The 21,105-nt window shown below is 48.2% G+C and overlaps 1 protein-coding gene across 1 annotated transcript in view; it reads left to right on the top strand.

Annotated features, from left to right (window-relative positions):
* Window positions 1–2,781: 2,781 nt before the first annotated feature.
* LOC119841267 (dual specificity protein phosphatase 22-A-like) overlaps window positions 2,782–21,105 on the top strand; it is a 46,490-nt gene continuing 28,166 nt past the window's right edge. The window contains exons 1-4 of the mRNA XM_038368571.2: window positions 2,782–3,436; window positions 3,577–3,652; window positions 12,239–12,272; window positions 18,349–18,431. Coding sequence (XP_038224499.1) covers window positions 3,632–3,652; window positions 12,239–12,272; window positions 18,349–18,431 — 138 coding nt within the window. The 5' untranslated portion in view covers window positions 2,782–3,436; window positions 3,577–3,631. The remainder of the gene's footprint in view (window positions 3,437–3,576; window positions 3,653–12,238; window positions 12,273–18,348; window positions 18,432–21,105) is intronic.

Raw genomic sequence — 21,105 nt, 5'->3', positions numbered from 1 at the left:
TCTAACTCTCCCCCCTCCCTTTTTTTTTTTTTTTTAAAGGAAACTTGGCTGAGTATTTTCATTGTCTAGCTTTTGACCTCCATTTTCATTGGCCCATCATCAGTTCCACGCTTATACTGTCATTTTTGGAGGGCAGGGGAAGTTTATAATAAAGTGGGATAAGGAGAGGCCACTAGCTCATCTGTGCTTGGGCCTGGACTATTTTGTTTTTTTAAATGCAAATTAACAAAACTTACTTGAGGGAGAAGAGCAATATCCAAGATGTGGCAATGACTATATTTCAATATACACATTTAATATTTATAGTCAGCCTCTTATCCTAGAGGGTGACCGTGTAGATGGATCGCTTCTTCATCTCTGGAAGAACGTCAGCAACACTAAAGTTTTTAGAAATGAGTAATACCTTATCCAATAGGAATGAGCTGTTTACCTAAAATCCCTTTGTATTTACCTAAGCTTGGTCTGAACACATTCCAAGGTCACACCCTTTCTCTTGCAGCAATGGCATAATGTGTGAAGCAATTTAGATGTAAAAACAATGCATCCAGCTGGGCAGGGGGAAGTGCTTAGATAGTATGCAAAAAGAAAAAGGAGTACTTGTGGCACCTTAGAGACTAACAAATTTATTTGAGCATAAGCTTTCGTGAGCTACAACTCACTTCATCCGATGAAGTGAGCTGTAGCTCACGAAAGCTTATGCTCAAATTTGTTAGTCTCTAAGGTGCCACAAGTACTCCTTTTTCTTTTTGCGAATACAGACTAACACAGCTGCTACTCTGAAACCTGCCATTAGATACTATGGTGACTGGTGCTAAACAAATCCTAAAGTATCTAATCGGTGCCCCATAACACATCATATTGGATCAGAACTAATGGGATGGTGGAGTGAGCCACCTCTGGGGTCACTTTCTACATCCTGTAGCTGCTGGATTTTCCCTAGGGAGACCCCGTCTAACTGACCTGTGCCATAAAATTCCTTTGGGCAAGTTTTCGGGCTCAAATATTTAAAAGTGGTCTCTGTTTGTGCACATTAATTTTTGGGTACCATGCTTGAGTGGGATTTTTTTTTAAAGTGTTTTACAGTAACTTCCTTTGTCAGTTTGCCTGCCTGCAAACTAGGAGACAATACTCCCCCTTCGCGTGTGTGTGTGTGTGTCTGTCCCCTGATTCTAAAACCAGTCACGTGTTTGGCATTCCTGTGCAGGGGTGAGGATGGTCAGAGAAAAAGCAATACATCAAATAATTCCTGGTCCCTTCCTTGTGCATATTTGATGTCTACCCTACCAGAGGTCAAGTGATCAATCTTTGTTTCAGGAAATGAACTTTTCAATATGCATTTAATATAACAATTAGGGGGAGATTTTCAAAGGCAGGCAGATGCCCCTCTCCCATTGACTTTCAAGGGAAGTTGTGTACCAAACTCACCTTTGAGCATTTTGAAATGTCTCCATCTATGTACACCAGGCTGCTACAGACTACTGGAATGTACATCATAGAGGTGAGTGTGGTATGTCAGTTTAGCAGATTCACCATGTTAGTTGGTGCAAAATTCTGTTGCTCCTGACTCTAAGCCTGGAAGAGAATGATGACTGAAATTCAAAGCACCTGTCAGTATCCTGTGGACCAATGTTGGTGCTTTTTGTAGGTCATGTCATTCAATACATTTTTTTTTTCAGCCTAAACAGGGGCATTGTCACTCCCCCCCCCCCCCAACTCCCATCTGTTTTGGGAATTAGAATTAGGTCTCTACCATTTTATTGTTTCCAGAGAATCCGACTGATTTGGAAGATGATGATTTAGGGGATAATGCAGACATTCCATCCAATGCTGGAGTGTAGATATTTGATTGTCCGGTTTTAACTACTATGCTGAACTGCTGCTGTTTTGTTTTTCTTAGTGCTAAGGGCCTCTATTGTGTGCTACTGACACTTTCACGGTGAAAAATAATTTTGGGCCTCTTCAGAAGAGAGTTTATTTCGGCTTCCTTGGAGGGGTTGATTGGTCTAACACCTCCTTTCTCCCTCACCCCCAATAAATGCTCAGGTTTCAGAGTAGCAGCCGTGTTAGTCTGTATTCGCAAAAAGAAAAGGAGGACTTGTGGCCCCTTAGAGACTAACAAATTTATTTGAGCGTAAGCTTTCATGATCTACGTTTACTTGAGCATCTCTCTTTCCCCTCTTCCCCCCATTGCAAAAAATATTTAAATACCATGGGCCAAATTCAGACTGTATTTCTCTGTAAATCTGGAGTAACTCCACAGGTGAGAGAGACATGCTTTGGAGCTTACAGGGAGCACTTCAGGTCTGGGAAATATAAGGTGAAACAGATTGTTTAGCAGCAGCTAACATATTTCAAGGGATTATTCACGGTGAAGTGGCCTATTAACACCCCTCCATCATAGGGAGGAAAGGAAGAAGGGAGGGCTGTTAGTTATAATAACCCAGCGCTAGGGGTTAATTCTCTAGTTATAACCCTGATAGTTGTAAGAAGCTATAAATCCAGTGTCTCAGTCCATGATTTTTAGTGTCTAGCAAAGTTATGGATTTAAGCTCCCAGGCTCATTTTTTTAAGCTGTGCCATTTCCCTTTGAGGAGGTGGCCTGACAGGTCAGATATAGTGATTGCTTTGTGAAAAGCGTTCACCCAGGTGTGGTGGTGGTTCCCTGTGTGAGTTAATTCGTGAGTATACACCACGTGCGTAGGAGCCATGGATCTCGAAAGGGGCGTTGATCATGGTAGCAGTGGAGATTTGTCTGACTATATCTTAAGTGAGAATAGAACCCAGCCCTAAAAAAGGAGAGAAATGAATTGGCTCGGTAGGAGTTATAGTCCAGACAGCAGCTTGGCAGAATGTTGCCCACCAGGTGAGCTCAGCTGTGCCATGAAGCACTTGGGAGAGCAGTGAACAGATGTCTGGAGCAGATGGTGGGGGAAGGGAGGGAGATTTAAGCTGTCAGGTGAAAGGGACAGAATGCAGCAGCCCTGGGGATAATAGCCAACTGCAGGCGGGTAGGTGTCCTGCTGAATGCCCTGGAAATCAGCATAGGGATTGCTTGCTGCTGCTTTGGCCCTGTACTAGCACAGACAGTGTCTCACTAAAATATTTAAGTCCTCTTCCTGTGCTACATTTCTGCATCACTACCGAGATTTTGAGCACCTTCCTTTGCAGCAGCAGCTGCTGCAGTGAGATCCAGGACTGGACTGGCAAAGGAGAGGGGAAAGGCACCGTACTGTGATGAGTGAATGACTAACTCCAAAAGCTTCCTAGGAGCCGGTGTGCTTGCAAGAGTCTCCAGAGGGACAGAGAATCCGGAAGAGAAACCGGAGCCCCACACATCCTGGGAACCTTCCTTCGTCCAACTCTGCCCTGCACTGGCTGTAGTGCACAGTGCTCCCTCATCCCACTGAGACCTAGGCAGAGCTGCTGCAGCTGGCAGGTGAGCTGAATTTGCTAGAGCTTTGCAAACTCCTACCTAGTGCATGCGATCCGCTCTCTCCTCTTGGCAGCTGCTCACACAGCTTTGGTTTGTTCTTTTGGAGGAGGCAGATCTCACTGTCCTGATTTGTTTGTTTGCAGGGAGTCCTGTTTACTGAGAGGGAATCTGCGCCCTTTGCCTGGGGAAAGCGCTGTCATGGGGACTGGAATGAGCAAGGTACATGCACCTCAACACTGCAGCTGTTACATTTGAGGCAATAACCCTGATGCTTATGAAGAACCTTTTACTCCTGTTCAGCCTGCTGCACTAGCCAGTAAGGAAAGATGGGATGCCCTAAATGTGATCTGATAAGTCTTTCACTTCTATGCCCTGTATGATTCTTACAGCTTAGAGACTTACTGTAGTTTTCCCTGGGAAAAGAAAAAGAGATTTTAAAACAAGCAATGATCCTTGGGTTGCTTATACCTAGATAGTAAGCTCCTTGGGGTAAGGACTGTCTTTTTGCTCTGTATTTGTACAGCACCTTGCAGAATGGAGTCCTGACCCAGGACTGGAGCTCCTAGGTGTTATCACAATACAAATAAACAATTTCAGGGAAGGGAATGATAAAACCATTAGGAAAAAACGTTAAAGTTAGACTGGGTCTGGACCCTCATTTCTTGTTCTTGGGGTAATAAGAACTCCACACCATTAGCATCTCTAAAGCCAGTACTCACCAATCCAGTGAGCCTATTAACCCTAATTTGCTATTGTGCCCATGTGGGAGGGAGGTTGTATTTTCCCCACTTTTTAGCCAGTTATATATATTTTTGATATGTTGCTGTCACCTGGATATGATTCATTGGGAGAGAAAGAAGATTTTGATGGAGTTTTTGTTACTCTAGTGCAGGCAGTGGAAGGATCGATTACTGTTCATGTCCCTAAATAACTGGGAGAGGCATGACTTATCTAATTTAAAATTAGATCCTGGAACTAACATAGAGACACTGGATCAGCACAGACTCTTGCCATCCTGTTCTCATGCTGCTGCATCGTGGTATAACACCAGTTTCACAAACAGGATGGCTGGTGTCTCCGCAAGAAAGGCGGGGGCATTTGTTTTATGAGAACTTCTCCAAAGACAGCCTGGATTTAAAAACTGTCCCTCGTCTGACAAACTGTGGCCCTGGTCCTGCAATAAGAGCTCTGCAGGGGACACCCTTTCAGGATTGGGGCTTATGTCTTATGGCTCCAAATGCAAACCTCAGAACTGAAAACTCCAGGGAATATCAGGGCTGAGTATTTGGGGACTTGCTATCCTGGCAGATCCAGCACTCTGCTAACAGCACTTTTATCTCCCAGAGATGGGGGTAGGTATGTGCAAAAAGAATGAGGAGTACTTGTGGCACCTTAGAGACTAACAAATTTATTTGAGCATAAGCTTTCGTGGGCTAAAACCCACTTCATCGGATGCATGCAGTGGAAAATACAGTAGGAAAATACATATATACACAGAGAACATGAAAAAACGGGTGTTGCCATACACGCTATAACGAGAGTGATCAATTAAGGTAAGCTATTATCAGCAGGAGAAAAAAATGTGTTATCCTTAGGGCATCAACACTAATACAGAACTCAGATTTCTAATTCAGAGCCATTTTCAGGTCCTCTGCTAATCTTTTGAGAGCTCAGTAACTCCATACAGCCATCAGAATCAAATAATACATATTTTTACACATTTTGGGGACCTATTCCACTGTTAATTCTTGTGGTGTTAGATTCTTTAGGTTTAAAGTGGGATTAATTATTAGGAATTATTTTCCCCCCTCTTTTGTGAGATTTTTCTACACTAGGGTGTGTTGTGGCCATACCTACTGCTGACTGGGTTTATTATACATAATGATTGGACTTTTATGGGGATAATATAGTTGTACTTTGTCATTGTTACAATAACTTCAGTAGTCCTAAGTAAAAAATACATCTGAACTGTTCTTCCTGTGTCAAAAGAAGACATTGAGGTGTAGCGGATTGAGGTATAGGTAACATGTATGTTGCAGGGCAAATCTCTGGGAAAGGGATATGTTTCCGGGGGTAGGTATTGGCTCTGCAGCAGTGACTAAGCCAGAAGATGACAAGGCGAAAGCATGGCTTCCCTCTTTGTGTCCATAGCCAGAGGAGGGAGCAGCTAAACAAGTGAGATGAGTCATGTTGCAGCAGCCTCAGGGAAAGATCTCGGCCTCTCTACAGGACAGAAAACAAGTGCACTGAGTTGCCAGTGGAATGATTATTTACTAATGCTTTAATTTTAGTATCCAAGCTTCTGCATGAGAGATCAGGAGTTTTTAGTGATGATTTGTAGAAGCACAGAGAGTGTGCTTAAATCATTTAAGCAGCTCTATGGCATTTAAATATTTATTAGCCAGGGAGACAGCATAGAGGGTTTGTCTGTGTATTTTTCTGATAAGTTAATATTTGCATCACACAAACTGCAAACTTTTCTGATTTAGCAAAAACCAAACTGAATGACAGAGCAGGTCTGGACAGAGGTAGAGTCCATTTCCACTAAATGTGCTGGTGTGACATTTCTATGCATAGAATGGCTTGTCATTTGGATGCCAGGAGCCCTAATACTGTTACGAACCTGTGCCATGATCACTTGGGAAATCAGCGGTGTGGCTACAATTCAGATCCTCCTACTCCAAAAGCAGGAGTAGCAGACTACTGACGTCTTACTTGAAGGAGAATCTGTTAGTTATTAGCAGTATGGGGCCAAAGATACACAGTTGCACTGTTCTGATTTCTTTTAGTAGATGACAGTGGTGCACATACATGCTACACAGTTCATTACACTAATTAGCACTAGAACTGGTAGAAAAACCAGGAGGAAAAAGAAATCACAACCAAAATAAACAATTTGAAAAATTTCAGCCAGCTTTTCATAGTACATATGATCTTAAAGGACTCTGCAAACACTCACTCCCTATTTCCACACAACAACCCTTCCTCATATGTGCTCATGGTCCTTTGCCCCTGTTCCAACTGTACATCAAAGCGGGGTCAAGATTTCATGGTGCTTCAAAGGTCAGGGGCTGACTGGAATAAAAGCAAGAGCTTACAGGGCATTCTGGGTGGTTGAGGACAGGCTGCAGCAGGACACTGATCTGAGACAGGGAAAGGACACCAGTACTGTCAGACCCAAATATTCAAAAATCATGAGTCCAGCCCCTCCCCCAAATCATGATAATTGGCTTACAACATGAGGTTTTAAATAAATAAATAAATAAATAAAATAACAGTTGGTTCATTTTCATTTGCCTTAGGGCTTTTGAGCCTCTCAGATATTCTGGCTTCCTGCCTTTCTCTGCAGCCATGAGGGCTAGCAACTTGCTGGTTTTGAAAGTGAAGGCTGAGACTCTTCTGCAATAGCATGGGGCTGGCGGCAGGGAATTTATGAAAAGTGCTAGAACTTACTAGACTCGTGAAAGTTGCAGAGCCCCAGATCACGGCTGCTGTTTCCTTTGAGGGTTGTGAGCCTAGATAGTGCAAGGCTTCAGAGCAGCCCTTTGCAAGAAACTCAGGGAAATGTTTACCCTCCAAGGAAGGATCCTGAAAAGCCTTTCTCAGGCTGTATGTAAGGAGCCCTGCAGCAGCCAGGGTGACCTGCATGGCCTAAGGGAACTCACAGACCTAGCAAAGTGTATTATGATTTTAGTTACAAAAAGAGCACCCTGAGCCCCATAAGGAGGAGCTCTCTTATCTCAGCCCCTAGGGACACACATCTCTGGGGCCCAGTCCCAGCCTTAGTGCAACCCAAGGGCGGTCCCGCTGCTGTCTCAGGCCTTGGGCACGCAATCATAGCTTGGTAACTAGCGCTTTCCTCTATAGTTCCCTGCAATGCTCCCACTCGTGCAGGAGGCCCAACGGCTAGTCAGAGGTCGAAAGGAACTGCCCCCACTGACTCAGGGCCTCACACCTTCCATCAGACAGTGAAAACTACACCCCATTTTAAGGCCTCCACGCAGTCAGGGGCCCTAAGCCTCGGCCAGCCCCTGGAGCCCAGGTAATTTGCTTATCAGCAGCAGAATTTCAAAGGCAAAGCACAAACTCCTTAGGAAAATTAAGGGGGAGGGGGAAGAGGATGCTCCCAACTCCCCCCAGTAAGACTAAAATCTTCTTCATCAGTGTGAATAGCTACCACTGTCCTGGCCTGTTGATCGATAGCCCTGTCCAGGCCTGCTCCATGCCTGATGAGCAGGAGGAGAGGCAAGGCACTTCCCCAGTAAAGAACTAGCTGGAATAGGGAGGCATTATGCCCTCTCTCCTTGGCAATATGTTTCTTCCACCATAGCGGTGAGCTTTATCGGACATTACTTACAGCAGCCAGCGTTCTTGCTAGGGCCCCAGAGTGAGACAGCCATGCACAGACAGGAGCCAGGCAGCAGGTGGAGGGCATCTCAGCTAGCGCAGGGAGATACATGACTGTGCAGAGAGAGATGCCCAGCTGGGCATTAGGTAGGGTAACCTGCACCCCAGCGTGAGGTGGGGCTGTGCAGCCATCAAATGGTGTCCCACGGGAGTTCCCAGCAAGATAGCAAGCAGTATGTTTCCCAGCAACCCCACCAAGATGCCCAGCTGTGCATCGCTCCATGTTGCCGAGGAGATATACAGCTTTGCCATGACTACCAGAGCCCTGCTTTTCAGCACTTGGAGTTTTCCTGCTGGATGGGGACTCACACCTGCTGCAGGTTTGTGTTGTCCTGTGCCAGATCCTGCCTGTAGTTAGGGACTCAAAGCTGACACGCCCGAAATCGCTCTTAGCTACCTCATCTCTCTGATTGTGGGCTCAGTCAGTTCCCAGCAGAGCGATGTCTTTTCAAGTTGCCTCTGTGTAGAGCGTGACCTTGAGGCAGGGATCCATTCCCGACTGTAGCAATGTCCTCGCAAGGTCCTCCAGCTGGCTGCAGGGAGTGATCAGTCATGATGACGCTGCTGGCTTGGCTGTTCTACCAGGAGCAGCACAGTGCTTGAAGACAAAGTGCCTGGTTTCTTTTCCTCCCTCCTCTCTCTTAGCTCCTTAGAAGGGCAAAGAGTTCAGTCCTCTGATGTCACGAGAGCTAAAGCCACTGCATAGCCAAAATCATTCCCAGACAGAGTCTAGACATGGCCAGTCACTGATCATAAACCGTAGGCCCTGTAGGCCAGCCCCAATACTCTGAGCCACCTGGCCCCTGGCAACTCTGCTCCTCCGGTCTTTGCCTTTCTGATGATACACTAGAGGAGCAGAGCTCAACTAAGTAGGTGTGCTGCCTCTGTCCCATCTCCCATTGAGGTGGGGCAGCGCTGGGGGAAGGCAGAAGGAGCTGGGGAGCTCCTGCCTGGAAACCCCCCAGGCTGCAGGGCCTTGTGTGGGATCTAAACAGCTTCTGGGGCTGCAAAGGAGCAGCCCGGGGTTGGGTAGAGGCATTAGGTCATACCTCCCCTTGCCTATGATGGCTGGCTTATACAGCCTGCAGCTGGCCCCAGGGAAAGGGGGCTAGATGGTGACTAGCAGTGGCCCATAGGCTGAGGCAAGATGGGGTTTGGGGGGTTCCCTGGGGAGGGGAGACCCAGAGACCGTGGGGGTACTGCCAGAGGGCAGACCCCCCAGACAAAGGGGCACCGGGGTCTGGAAGGGACACGAGTGCCAGCAGCGGTGATGACACTGGCCTGCAGAGGGCACTCCAGAGCTGGAAAACGAGCTAATTCCCAGCAGGAGACAGCCAGCCAGCAGGAGGCGCCGCGGAGATGAGTCTCGCATCGCTACAGGAAAGTATTAAAAATAGGCCAGGCCTTTCCACCTCTTCCCAGTCCTGGATGCCTCCCCAGAGCCAGCGCTTAAAACTGTTTGCAAGAGGTTGTTGCTATAGAAACACAAAACAAAGTCCCAGTGTCTCTTGGCACAGCCCTGGCTCATCATCGTTTAAAGTCAAGCCGAGTCTCTTAAAAGGTCATGGCAGGTGCTGCTTGTGTTTTGGTTGCCATGCAACTTGACATGCGCATGGAGCTCGGCAGCGGGTCGGGTGATCTGGTTTGGCATTTGGGCCGCATTCCCCATCGGAGTCACTGGCTGGTTGGATGAGTTTTGTTGCCTCTTGCAGCGGTGTCGGATGGTTAACATACTGGATGCTAGGAGAGTGGACAGCCCGGGACATTGGGATACAGGAACCTTTAGCTTCTGCTGCAGCTCACGGGGTTGTTGGTGACCTTGGGTCACCTGGGGGAAATGAGCTGAGATTCTCAGACCAGTTCCTGGTGCTCAGGTGTTCTCATAACCCCACCTTCGCAGCTGGCCCCCTCATTGGCAGCCTCAAGTGGAGAGGCCAAGGGCTGATTGGGCCATGGAGACTGAACTCCCGTCTCACCCTTTGAACTGGACTCACCCTGTAAAGGTGGAGACACATTGACTTGGCAGCATGGGGGCAAGCTGGTACCTGCTCTGGTGATAAACAGAGACTGTCCAGCTCCAGGGCTATTGACCAGCACTAATATTGGGTTCCTGACCCACCCATGTTGCAAAAAAAAAAGCAAATGTCATTCTGGGATGTATTAGCAGGAGAGTTGTAAGCAAGACACGAGAAGTAATTCTTCCGCTCTACTCCATGCTGATTAGGCCTCAACTGGAGTACTGTGTTCAGTTCTGGGGGCCACATTTCAGGAAAGATGTGGATACATTGGAGAAAGTCCAGAGGAGAGCAACAACAATGATTAAAGGTCTAGAAAACGTGACCTATGAGGGAAGATTGAAAAAAATTGGGTTTGTTTAGTCTGGAGAAGAGAAGACTGAGAGAGAGGGGACATGAGAACAGTTTTCAAGTACATACAAAGTTATTACAAGGAGGAGGAAGAAAAAATATTCTCCGTAACAACTGAGGAGAGGACAAGAAGCAATGGGCTTAAATTGCAGCAAGGGTGGTTTAGGTTGGACATTAAGAAAAACTTTGTAACTGTCAGAGTGGTTAAGCCCTGGAATAAATAAATAAACACAGGGAGGTTGTGGAATCTCCATCATTGGGGATTTTTAAGAGCAGGTTGGGCAAACACCTGTTGGGGATGGTCTAGATAATCCTTAGTCCTGCCATGAGTGCAGGGGACTGGACTAGATGACCTCTCGACGTCCATTCCAGTCCTATGATTCTATGTGTAAAAATGTAAACCAGCAAACGAAATGTGTTAACGTCAAAGACCTTAGTTTGACTGAACTCTGTATTTCTCCATTGCTGGACTGGTGTTGGGCAAGACACCCAGAGTCTTTGATACCACTAGAAATTTTTACACCCTAATGCAGTTTTTTGCTTATTAATTAAGATGGTTTTTAATTATACACGTAGCTTATAATTTCTCCAAAGGGTTTGCAACCCCAGGTCCTAATCCTACAAGCCCTTACGCATGTGTTTAACGTGAAGCCTGTGATAATTCCCGTTGAATTCATGCCATGGGACAAATCTTAGGCTTCAAGCTAAGCATGTGTGTGTTTGCTGGATCAGGGCTCGAGAGAAGGAAGCATGTGCTGGGAAAGGAGGGAACAAAACAAACAAGAAAAAGTCAGTTACTCCCTCCTCTCCGCTGTGTCAGGGGTTCACTACTCCCTGCTGGGGCACCTTCTTGTGGCTGTGTCTGGGGAATAGCTCCGCCTCTTATACCCCCTTCCATGTCTCATTCGTGCTGAGCCCCCCATCACACTATAAGAGTTGCCGTGCTTCCCCGTTGAGACTCAGGATGCTTCCTCTTTGGGACTGGGCCAGGTTATTCTAGCAGTCCCTTTCCTGGGTATCAAAGTCTCACCGGACTGGCTGTCCGGGTATCATTCCCAACAGTCCTCCAGTTCAAGACTAGGCCACTTCATTTGTGGCTAGAGGGGAATCCGGGCCTGCCTACTACTCAGGGTTCCAGCCTAGGGACCTTACAATCAGCAGCCAGGGTCTGCTCCATCCCAAACCTTGCCGCTGTTTCCCTGGACTGCTTCCTACTCTCTCTATCAGGCTTCCTTATCCACAACCCTCCTGAATAGGTACGCCCTTGTCTTAGGGTCAGTGTCCCAGGGCTTCTACTCTCCCCCTGGGTTTCTCCTTCATTCCTCTCTAAGCCAGGAGAGTGACTGCAGGTTTCCACGCTGAAGTCTCCTTCTGCCTTCATGCTTGGCCTTATACCAGCCCCCTGCTCCTGCTCAGCCGGGTGAGGCTTATCAGGTAACTTAACCCCTTCTGAGCCACATTAACCCTTTTCAGGCTAGTGTGGGGTAAACACCCCGTCATACTTCAGCCACTGCCATAACCTCAGCATCTGTCAGACTGTTAAACCATTTGGGACCACCGAGCACACTACTGACTAAGCAAATCACGGTAACAACACGGCATCCTTTGTGTTAGTCATTGACTAACAGCACCACAACCTGCCCTCACTCCAAACAGGAGACAAGCTGCTCCTTGTAGTCTGGTGCCCTGTCTCTGTCACAGGCCAGAACCTGATGCTTTCTAAGAAGGCATCTCTAGCCCTTAGATACCTGCTCATTGTGCAGTGCTGGGGATCACCGCAGACCACCACATGTCTCCCCCTAAGTGTGAAGTTTCATTGCATAGCTAGGAAGGACGGTAGGGGTCAGAAATGATCCAACCCACCTTTTAAAGTCCTGCCACAGGATTGGTGCCAGGCCGAGTGACATCATGATCACAAGGTTTAATGTCACCATTGGTATCATTGCATAATCCTGCAATTCACCTGCTCCAGCAGCAGGATTCTTACACTGAGGCCCCTCTGACATCTCTCCTTTCTCTGTCTCTTTCTCAGGTTGTTGAGGGCCTCTACCTGGGAAACATCCGGGGTAAGTATCTTTTGCTCATTCCCTCTCCCAAGCACCATGGGAGATTGTTGCCCGAGCACGATCAGTGCACTCGGTGTTGTACAGGAAGACATGGTTCCTGCCCCACCAAGTAAAGAGTCCAAGGGCCTGATCCTATCGGGTACTGAGTGCCTCCTGCAAGGTGCTGAGCATCCTCAACTCCCAGTGATTTCATTGTGAGTTGAAGTCTCTCCACACCCACCCAGGACTGGGCCTTTATGAGCCAGAGGCTGTAAATGGGTCACGCGCTATGAAAAAGGGTGCTCCCTCCTTCCCAAGGAGGCTTTCTTCTCAAGGCTCTAGAGAGACCCCCCTGTGCATACACACACTCAAACATGCCTGACAGTCAGTGATGGTTCTGCAGACAGGTTCCTTGGCAGGGTCCTGGGAACTATTCCCCATCGCTGTGCCACAGAGAATCTGCCTTCTGCAGGACCCACATTGTGAGACAAAGCAATGTCCCTCGTCCCAGTCCTGCATGGCCTTTTGCAGAAGGAGCTACAAGCAGTTCTGGCACTGAGGAGAGAGACCCACTCACTGCACTGAGGCCCTTGGCACATGGCTAGCCCTGGGGAAGTTCAACAGACACATTGGAGCCCACACCGTTGTATTTACTGTGAATTTCCTGCTGGGCCAATAGTTAGACCTTCTTAGCCATGCTTTCCAATCCGCTGGCAACTTTGCCCTTTGTGGGCTGGGAGCCAGCCACAGGCATCTTGCATGAAAGCTGCTGCCTTTTTAAAGCTAGCATGTTAGCTGTTCTCTGGGTGGTGATTAGGTGATGCTAGGAGACCCACTGGTTGTTGGCCCATCAGAACAGCCAAGCTGTTGGAAGTAGGGCCTGGAAGTGTTTTATGTATCTCTTGTACTGCTGATGGCGCGGTCATTCCCCTTTGGCTGGGCCAGGAGTTTTTCCACATAGCGTTAGGAGGATGAAGAGTAAAGAGAAGAGGCAGGATGAGTGAAAAAAGTTGAAAAGAAAATGAACTACAGAGCTGAGTAGGGTTGCCAATTTTTGTTGGACGTGTTCCTGGAGGTTTCATCGCATGACATAATCTTTCATTAAAGATTATTCTTTAATACCTGGAGACCCCAGGACAATCCTGAAGGGTTGGCAACCCTAGAGCTGAGGCTCTTTGGACAATGTTAATTCTGCTTTCAATCTGCGTGCTTGGCATGGAGATGGCAGCCAAGTGGAATTTACCAGGTTGGTTCCCTGAGCTGATGAGAGCTAGCACGGTGGAGTATGTGCCCCGGGTTGCAGACCTGACCTAAGTAAACCCACCCCCCAGGTTACTGGCTCCTTGTGTCAGCACTGCTGAGACTGGTGGGATTCTAGCAGAGAGGAAGGCTGCTTGATGTTCTCATTTGCATATCATTACCCAGCATGCCTTTCCAGCTTGCAGCTGTTCTCTGGGAAGAGGCTGAGAGGCACCAGGGTGCTTTGTCTGATGAAAGATATGAACTCATTTTAAGTGTTCCTCAGGAGGACTGGGCAAATGGGGATAATTAATTATTAGACGAACCTTTCAGAACTGCCATGCCATTGCTGCTATGAAACATTGCCAGGATACTGTCTGTGGGCCCTCTCTGGGCACCTCACAACCATTAATGTGTTTATCCTGTGAGGGAGGGCAGCATAGGTGCTGGCACTCAGGATGCTGGGGTGTGGCAGCACCCTCTGGCTTGAAGTGGTTTCCACCATATACCAGATTTATAGTTTGGTTCAATGGCTCTCAGCACCCCAACTATTCAAATTGTTCCAGCACCATGGGAGGGCAGTGCTATTAACCCCATCGCACAGCTGGAGAACTCAGGCATAGAGAGATCATGTGATTTGCCCACAGTCACATGGGAAGTCAGTGGCAAAGCAGGAGATTGAAGCGGGTCTCTGAAATGGCCACTAGTGCTCTAACCACTGGACCATCCTTCCTCTGTGTGTGTTTTTTTTTGTCCATCTGATGTGTTGATCTTAGGTTTCTCCATCTCTCTATCCCCGTACTATCTGAGAGCCAAGCAGGGAATGTAAGCATTGTGTGCATTAGGCAGAGATTCCATAGCAGGTTGGCTCAGTTTACAAATAAAACAAAATATTTTCTGGTGCATTTTTAAAGGCTGGTCCTGCAACTGCACTGTAAGGCCGCTCGCTACCCATTCCTCCTTTATATGTCCCCACTGGACCCAGCTCTATGAAATCAGCTGCGTCAAGGGAGGGCAGATGTCACTTCATCTGTTTATAATCAGGTAAAGAATCTCAAATGTGTGTCTCTCCCTAACCCTTGTATGGTATCTATTAGAGTATACGCCTACCCCCACACTCCCCAACCTCACACACCCCTTAACTTCTTCGACTGTAAACTCCTTAGGGCAGAGACTGTGGTTTTGTATGTGTTTGTACAGCTCCTAGCACAATGAGCCCTTCTGGGTGCTACCATAATATAAATATTTAAAGAATAATAATACCCAGGTGATATAATCTGCCTATTGCATTTATAGGGGACGGTAAAGAGATGTCACCCCTATGCTCAAACACACCTATAAGGAACCAGCAGTATATAGGCACTGCAATATATAGGCACCAAGGTCTTTATATTTACACTAGCATAACACAGAGCCTGCTGTGTATCCCAGGGCTTAGCCACTCAGGCCGGGTGTTTTGTATTTATTTTGTAAGGATTGTTTTCCAGGCAGCCCTGCACTTTAAGCATGAAGTCTGGGTGTCGCTGTGGGCTTGCCTTGAATGCCAGAGCAGACAGCCTGCATTTACCAAACAGGGTGACATTTTTTCCAAAAAAATTTCCATTTTTTTGCTTTCCACAAAATGCATCTGATGAAGTGAGCTGTAGCTCATGAAAGCTTATGCTCTAATAAATTTGTTAGTCTCTAAGGTGCCACAAGTACTCCTTTTCTTTTTATTTTTTCCAGAGGATGTGAAGGGCTGGGTTTGGTTCTTCAGTGATTCACACCCTCCTGGATTTCTCTCCCCTAGCGAGTTAGTGATCACCATGCCTGGAATGGTGGCTGCCACTGCAGAGCTGGTGTCCTCTGCAGGAGCAAGTAGAGAGGAAACATGGGCCAGTGGTTTGGGTAACTAGGTTTAATTCCCTGCTCCAGCAATGCCTCCCTGTGTGACCACAGCCTCTCAGTTTCCCCCATCTGTGCAATGGGGATAACAGCAGTGCCCTGGCTCCCGGGGGCATTGTGAGGGTGAGTACCTGAACGGTTATGGGGTGCTTAGATACAGCAGTGATGGGGGGCCAGAGAAGTAGCACAGAGAGGGGGCTCTAGGTGACTGGTGTGTTTTCAAACTACTACGCCTGTCCTGATGGGAAAAGCCCCTTGTTACTCAAGCATCTGGTTACCTGGACTATGGGATCCTTGCCTCCTGTTTATATAAGAGGTGCACTGTCTCTAAAGGTCAGGGAAGGGCTAGATGGAAGCTCCATTCGGGAGCTTTCTTTCCGGTTAAATGATTTCTCTTCCCCCAGTGCTGGTTTCTAAAGGTGTCTGATGCGACTGGCCATTGTTTGTGTTTAAATGCAGCAGTGGGGCCACAGAGCAGAGAAAGGAATGAAGAGAGAAGGGCTGTATGTTTGCATGTCAATAGAACCTCTCCATGGAGAGACTGCAGAAACCAGAAAGGCCACAATGGGTACGTCTACACCACAATCAGGAGGTGTGATTGCAGCACGGGTAGGCATGCCTGAGCTAGATCAAAACTCACTTGAGCAACAATAGCAATGATGCCTGGCAGCACAGGTGGCTGCATGGGTTAATTCTGCCCATCCAGGACCTAGGGGATATACTTGAGTGGCCATTAGCTCAACACTAGTGTTGAGCTATGTCTGCAATGTCAACTTACCCGCTGTGTGTAATGTGTAGGCAGGGGAAGCCGCCAAACGTATATTTTTAAAGAGAGAGAAAAGAAGCATTGCAAAGCTGTGAGCCATCTTAATAAGGAGAGTGGTCTGTGGTTCTGCGGGATGCAATCTGAATTATGCCCATGTGTGGCAGAGTCCCCAAACTGCTAATGGAAACTCTCCTGTGGCAGGGGCCAGGACTGTCAGAGCAGGAGGAAACACGCTATCTCTGGAGTAGCGGCAAGGTTCTGAAGGACACTTGTGCGCAGCAAAGAGACAGATGCAAAGTCCTGGGTGGGTGTGGATTTGTTCTAGTTATCAGCACTTTTCATTCTCAAAGCCCTTTGACATTAACTTGTTAATCCTCGCTCTCCCTCAGAGAGGTAGGTGGAGAACTAAGTATGAGTTTCCCATTTAAGAATGGGGGGGAAACTAAGGCCCAGAGTAGTTGAGTGGCTTGCCTGAGGTCACAGAGGGAGATGGTGTCAGCGCTGGGATTAGAATTTGGGAGTTCTGGCTGTAAGCGCTAGGCCTCTCTTTGCTTTGTTAGATATAGCAGCACCATTTGCAATCCTAAGTGGACCTATAGGGTATGTCTACACTGCAATTGGAAGCGAGCCCCCCAGCCTGGGTCCACAGATTTGTGCTGGGGGGGCCTGAGCTGCAGCTTCTACACAGCTATGTTTAGCATGCTAATGTGAGCCCTGCCACAGCAAGTCTGTGGATCCAGGCTGGGAGACTTGCTCCCAGATGCAGCGTAGATGTACCCACATAGCTGCTACTCTGAAACCACATAGACTAGGTAGTCTTAGGAGCTGTTCTCCTAGACCTGCTTGGAGTCATAGCCAGTCATCCCGTGCTGCTGGTGGGTTTATCCCTTACCCAGGGTCAGGGACTCCTGAAGGAGATGGGCAGAGGGAACCGAAGAGGAGATGGTGATGGGGTTTGGAAAGTGTGTGGTACTGCAGAACAATCCAGCAACAGGTCATGATGCCTGAGGCTGGGCAGGATTTGGGTCACAAGATGTAGCCACTAGAGGGAGCAGTTTATGTCTCTCTAAGGCTAAGCCTTGTTGAACTAGTGACTACTGCCTTTAAACAGGAGAATGGGCTGTAATTCCTATGGGCTGGGCACATCTCTGTGCATGTTTGTGCAGTTCCATGGGGTCCCAACCATGGAGGGAAATCTAAATCATAAGAGCACTCCAGACTTGTCAGTTTTTCAGCTGGCTACAAGTCGGCTCGGCTCCACCAATGTGGCTGGTGGAGGTATGATCTTAATGCTGAGAGCCCTGGCATCTTCCAGAGTGAAAAGACATCAAAGCAGTATGGAAGAGGAGCTGTATCTGCATCCATGGTCTCCAAAGGGCTGGGAAAGGTGACTGTAGGATTCAGAACATGTCAGATGTTGCTTCTGTTTAAATATGAGAATGTACAAAGCCCCATGACCTTTCCCACTGTCAAAAGATTGTGGGATTGGATTGAAGGATCCTGTCCCTGAATGGTCCCTCAAATACAAGGAACCCAAGCTGGCACTAGTAAACAGGTATGTTTCTCATAGGGCTGATGACATTTTTCTATCAACTTTTTTGGGGATGAAAATTGGATTTTCAATGAAAGAAAAATTTTCCGGCAAAATGTCTTTTCTCTTCAGAAGCGTTTCAGTTTTTTTTATTTATCAGAAAATCAAACCCCCCAAAACTGATTTTTTATTATTATTATTATTATTACTATTATTTATTATTTATTATTTTGGCTGAAAATTGAGCAATTGGTTTTGGTCATTTTTGTCCAAATATTTTTTTTTGGCAAAGTCAACATTTCCCACAGAAAAATTTCCATGAAAACCAAACAAAACAATTGCATTTTTGTTGAAATTTTCCATGGAGATGGGGGGGAGGGGATTTGTGCAGTTCCAGGGGAGGAGAGGAGGGTTTCAAGGTTCAGTTTTAATTTCTAAGATCAGAACTATTAGCAATGGGAAAGACCTATTGGATCATTAATTTCCTGCCCCTCTGAGCGCAGAATGTAGTCGATGTAATAGAAAAGACCTAGCATGTACTAAACTGACACTCACTTGATCTTAGCCCAAAGACCATTATGTGTTTAGCTGCTGCAATCTAATATTCCTACTTAATGCTTTATGGGCCAGCTTTTAAAGAGAGGGTTGGGTGTTTATGAGACTTTTTCTGCCTACAGATTCTGAGGACAAAGAAAATCTGACAAAGAACAAGGTCACCCACATCCTGTCGGTGCATAACAACGCCAGACCCATGCTGGAGGTGACTGGGAGTGCATTTGCAACCTGGGGAGCTGGGAAGGAGGGAAATGTGAGAGGCGAGCATTGCTGCTATCAAGTGGGGATAACAACGCTTCCTGTAGCCAGGGTTGTGCAGCTCAGTTTGCTAATGTTTCTAAAGTGCTTTGAGATCTCTGGATGAAGCTCTGCGGCTAAAATACCAGCAAGGAGGATTGCAATGCAAAGCAGAAGTGCTAGGCATAGACAGGGCCACCAGAGGGCACCCCAGCTCTGTGCAGCGTTACAAGGCTTCTTCCAGGCCAGAGAAGGAGCCATGGATGCGGGAGGGGACGTGGCAGCCATTCGTGGGTAGGGTGACCAGATGTCCCAATTTTATAGGGACAGTCCTGATATTTGGGCCTTTTACTTGTACGGGTGCCAATTATTTCCCTCCCCACCCCATCCCAATTTTTCACACTTGCTGTCTGATCCCCCTATTAGTGGGTGACTCGAGTGTTCCTCCTTTGGGATCCTAGACTGTGCAAATAGCTTGGTGTACACACACAAGCTTGAATCCAGGCCTTTGTCAACTCCAGGCTTGTACTTCTGCCAAGCGCTCCACACAGGTCAGATTTGCGTGGCCTGGGGCCACTTGGGGCACGTCTCTGCTGGCAGCCGCTTTGGGCTCAGGAGCTGGATTCGTGATGGGGAGGGTAATGAGTGGGGCAGGTGCCGGTGCCTGGCTGCCATCTGGTAGAGGGTTTTGGGGTTAATCCCAGACACTGTTCCCCAGGTGCTGGCGATGGGAGTGGGGCGAGTTTTGGACACCAGCCCTTTGTGTGTCATTGAGATGGGAGGCCAAATCTCAGAGATCTGTGGGTATACAGGGGTGGCTCGCCCTCCTTTCCAGGGCAGGGGCTGGGCTGGGGTTCCTGGTGAGAGCGAGGTGCAGGTAGAATTGCACAGTGGAAAATAGCAGGTTAGAGTGAAAAAATAATCTGGAGGAAACCCAGATCCCACTTAGCCAGCCCCATAACCTCAGGCCCTTCTGCAGCACCCGCTATTGTGTAAGTGCACAACTGACCTCTAGTGGATAGGAAAGCAAATGTGTGCGAACTTAGTACCCCTGCCTGCTGCTTCTGGGGGGACCATGGTTCTGCTGGTTGGGGATGCATTTAGCTTATGAGATAAATCCATACATCTCATGTGTCTCTCGGTTTCTGCAGCTTGGCCCTCTGTGTTTGTGTTCCCCACTCCCCTATCTGCTAGTCACTCCCTTCCAGCAACTGTTGTTGTTGTTGTTGTAGTTTCCCTCGAGTGAGATGAGGGCCCCATTGTGCTAGGTGCTCTACACACACTTAGCCAGAGACAGTCACTGCTCAGAAGAGCTTTCAGGGCAAAACAGACAAAGGGTGGGAGGGGAAACTGAGGCACAGAGCCGGGAGGTGACTTGCCAAAGGTCACCCAGCAGGTCAGTGGTAGAGCTAAGAAGAAACTCCAGGCCTCTGGAGGCCCAGTCCAGTGCATTACCCACTGGACCATGCGTCCTCCCTGCTGGGACACTATTCTGTTCGTCTTCTACCTCCTCTTGGGCAGGGAGTAGGCTCAGTCCATATTGCAGTGCGGGCAGGACCTTCTGCTAACCCCATGGGCTGGTATGGTAACCTGAGGGGAACTCTTTCGGTGAGGGCAAAAGATCAAAGGGCATTCTCCTGTGGGCTGTTTAACGGTAGCGATAGCCGCGCTGATGGCAGTTGTCTGTTGTCTTCGGAGTGGAAGGTTCTCAGGTTGATCCCTGCTGACGGCTGTGAAGTCCTGTGTGGCCCTGTGCGGTCGCTGAGGATGCTGAGACTGTCCCAGCAGCACTGGGCCTGCACTACTGGACCTTCCTCCTGCTCAGGAGGATTACAAAGAGAAATAACAGCGGGAGCATTTTCCTCGTGAAGGGCCATTGAGAAATTTGTGGGGTAAAATCAAAGATGTAGAAACTGCTGCGGGCGCAGGGGGAGCAGCAGCAGCTGCCTGGGAGCCGTCCCTGCCAGAGCACGGCCCCGCCAGACGGGTGGCAAACCACAGTGAGAGCTTACAACACGTTCGAGCACGTGGGGCCGGGGGAAAAGGGGAACCGGAAAGGCATGGTGGGTTGAGCAATGTGTCAATCACAGAGCCAGGCAGGGAACCGCAAACCCCAGTGCTGTTCCCAGGCAGGCATCAGTGCTGACATCTTCCCTCCTTGGGCTGGGGGACCTGTCTCCAGCAGGGCAGAGGAAATGGCTAACAGAGCAGCAGTTAATCCTGGGGTGTGTGTGTGGGAAGAGGGGACCTGCTGGCAAGAAGCACCGAGGAGCTAGGCGGTCTCCTGGGTTGGAGACTGTTTGCAGTGCGGCTTCCCTGGCTGCTGGGAAGCTGCATATCCCGGCCAATGTGTTTTTGGTGCAGTTGACTGCTTAGTTTGTTGCTGGGAGTGTGGCGTGAGGCCAGCAGGTGCCAGGCAAGCTGCAGCTACATGGCCCTGTCAATGCTGCAGCACCGTGTGTTGTTCCAGGGCTGCTCCTAGCCTGGTTCTGCCAGTGCACCTCACCCCTGAGCAGTGCTCTCCCGCTTCACTCCCCTCCTGCATTCCCTGCTATTCTGACAGTCCACTTCTGTCACAGCTCTGCCAATGCATCTCACTCCCAACTTGCAGCCCCCCGGCCTGTCCAGGCCTGGGCTTGCCC

The sequence above is a fragment of the Dermochelys coriacea genome, chromosome 12 (genome assembly GCF_009764565.3).
Source record: "Dermochelys coriacea isolate rDerCor1 chromosome 12, rDerCor1.pri.v4, whole genome shotgun sequence".
Taxonomy (NCBI): domain Eukaryota; kingdom Metazoa; phylum Chordata; order Testudines; family Dermochelyidae; genus Dermochelys; species Dermochelys coriacea.
Note: the sequence above shows the minus strand (reverse complement) of the source record. Positions and strands in the feature narration are given on the sequence as shown.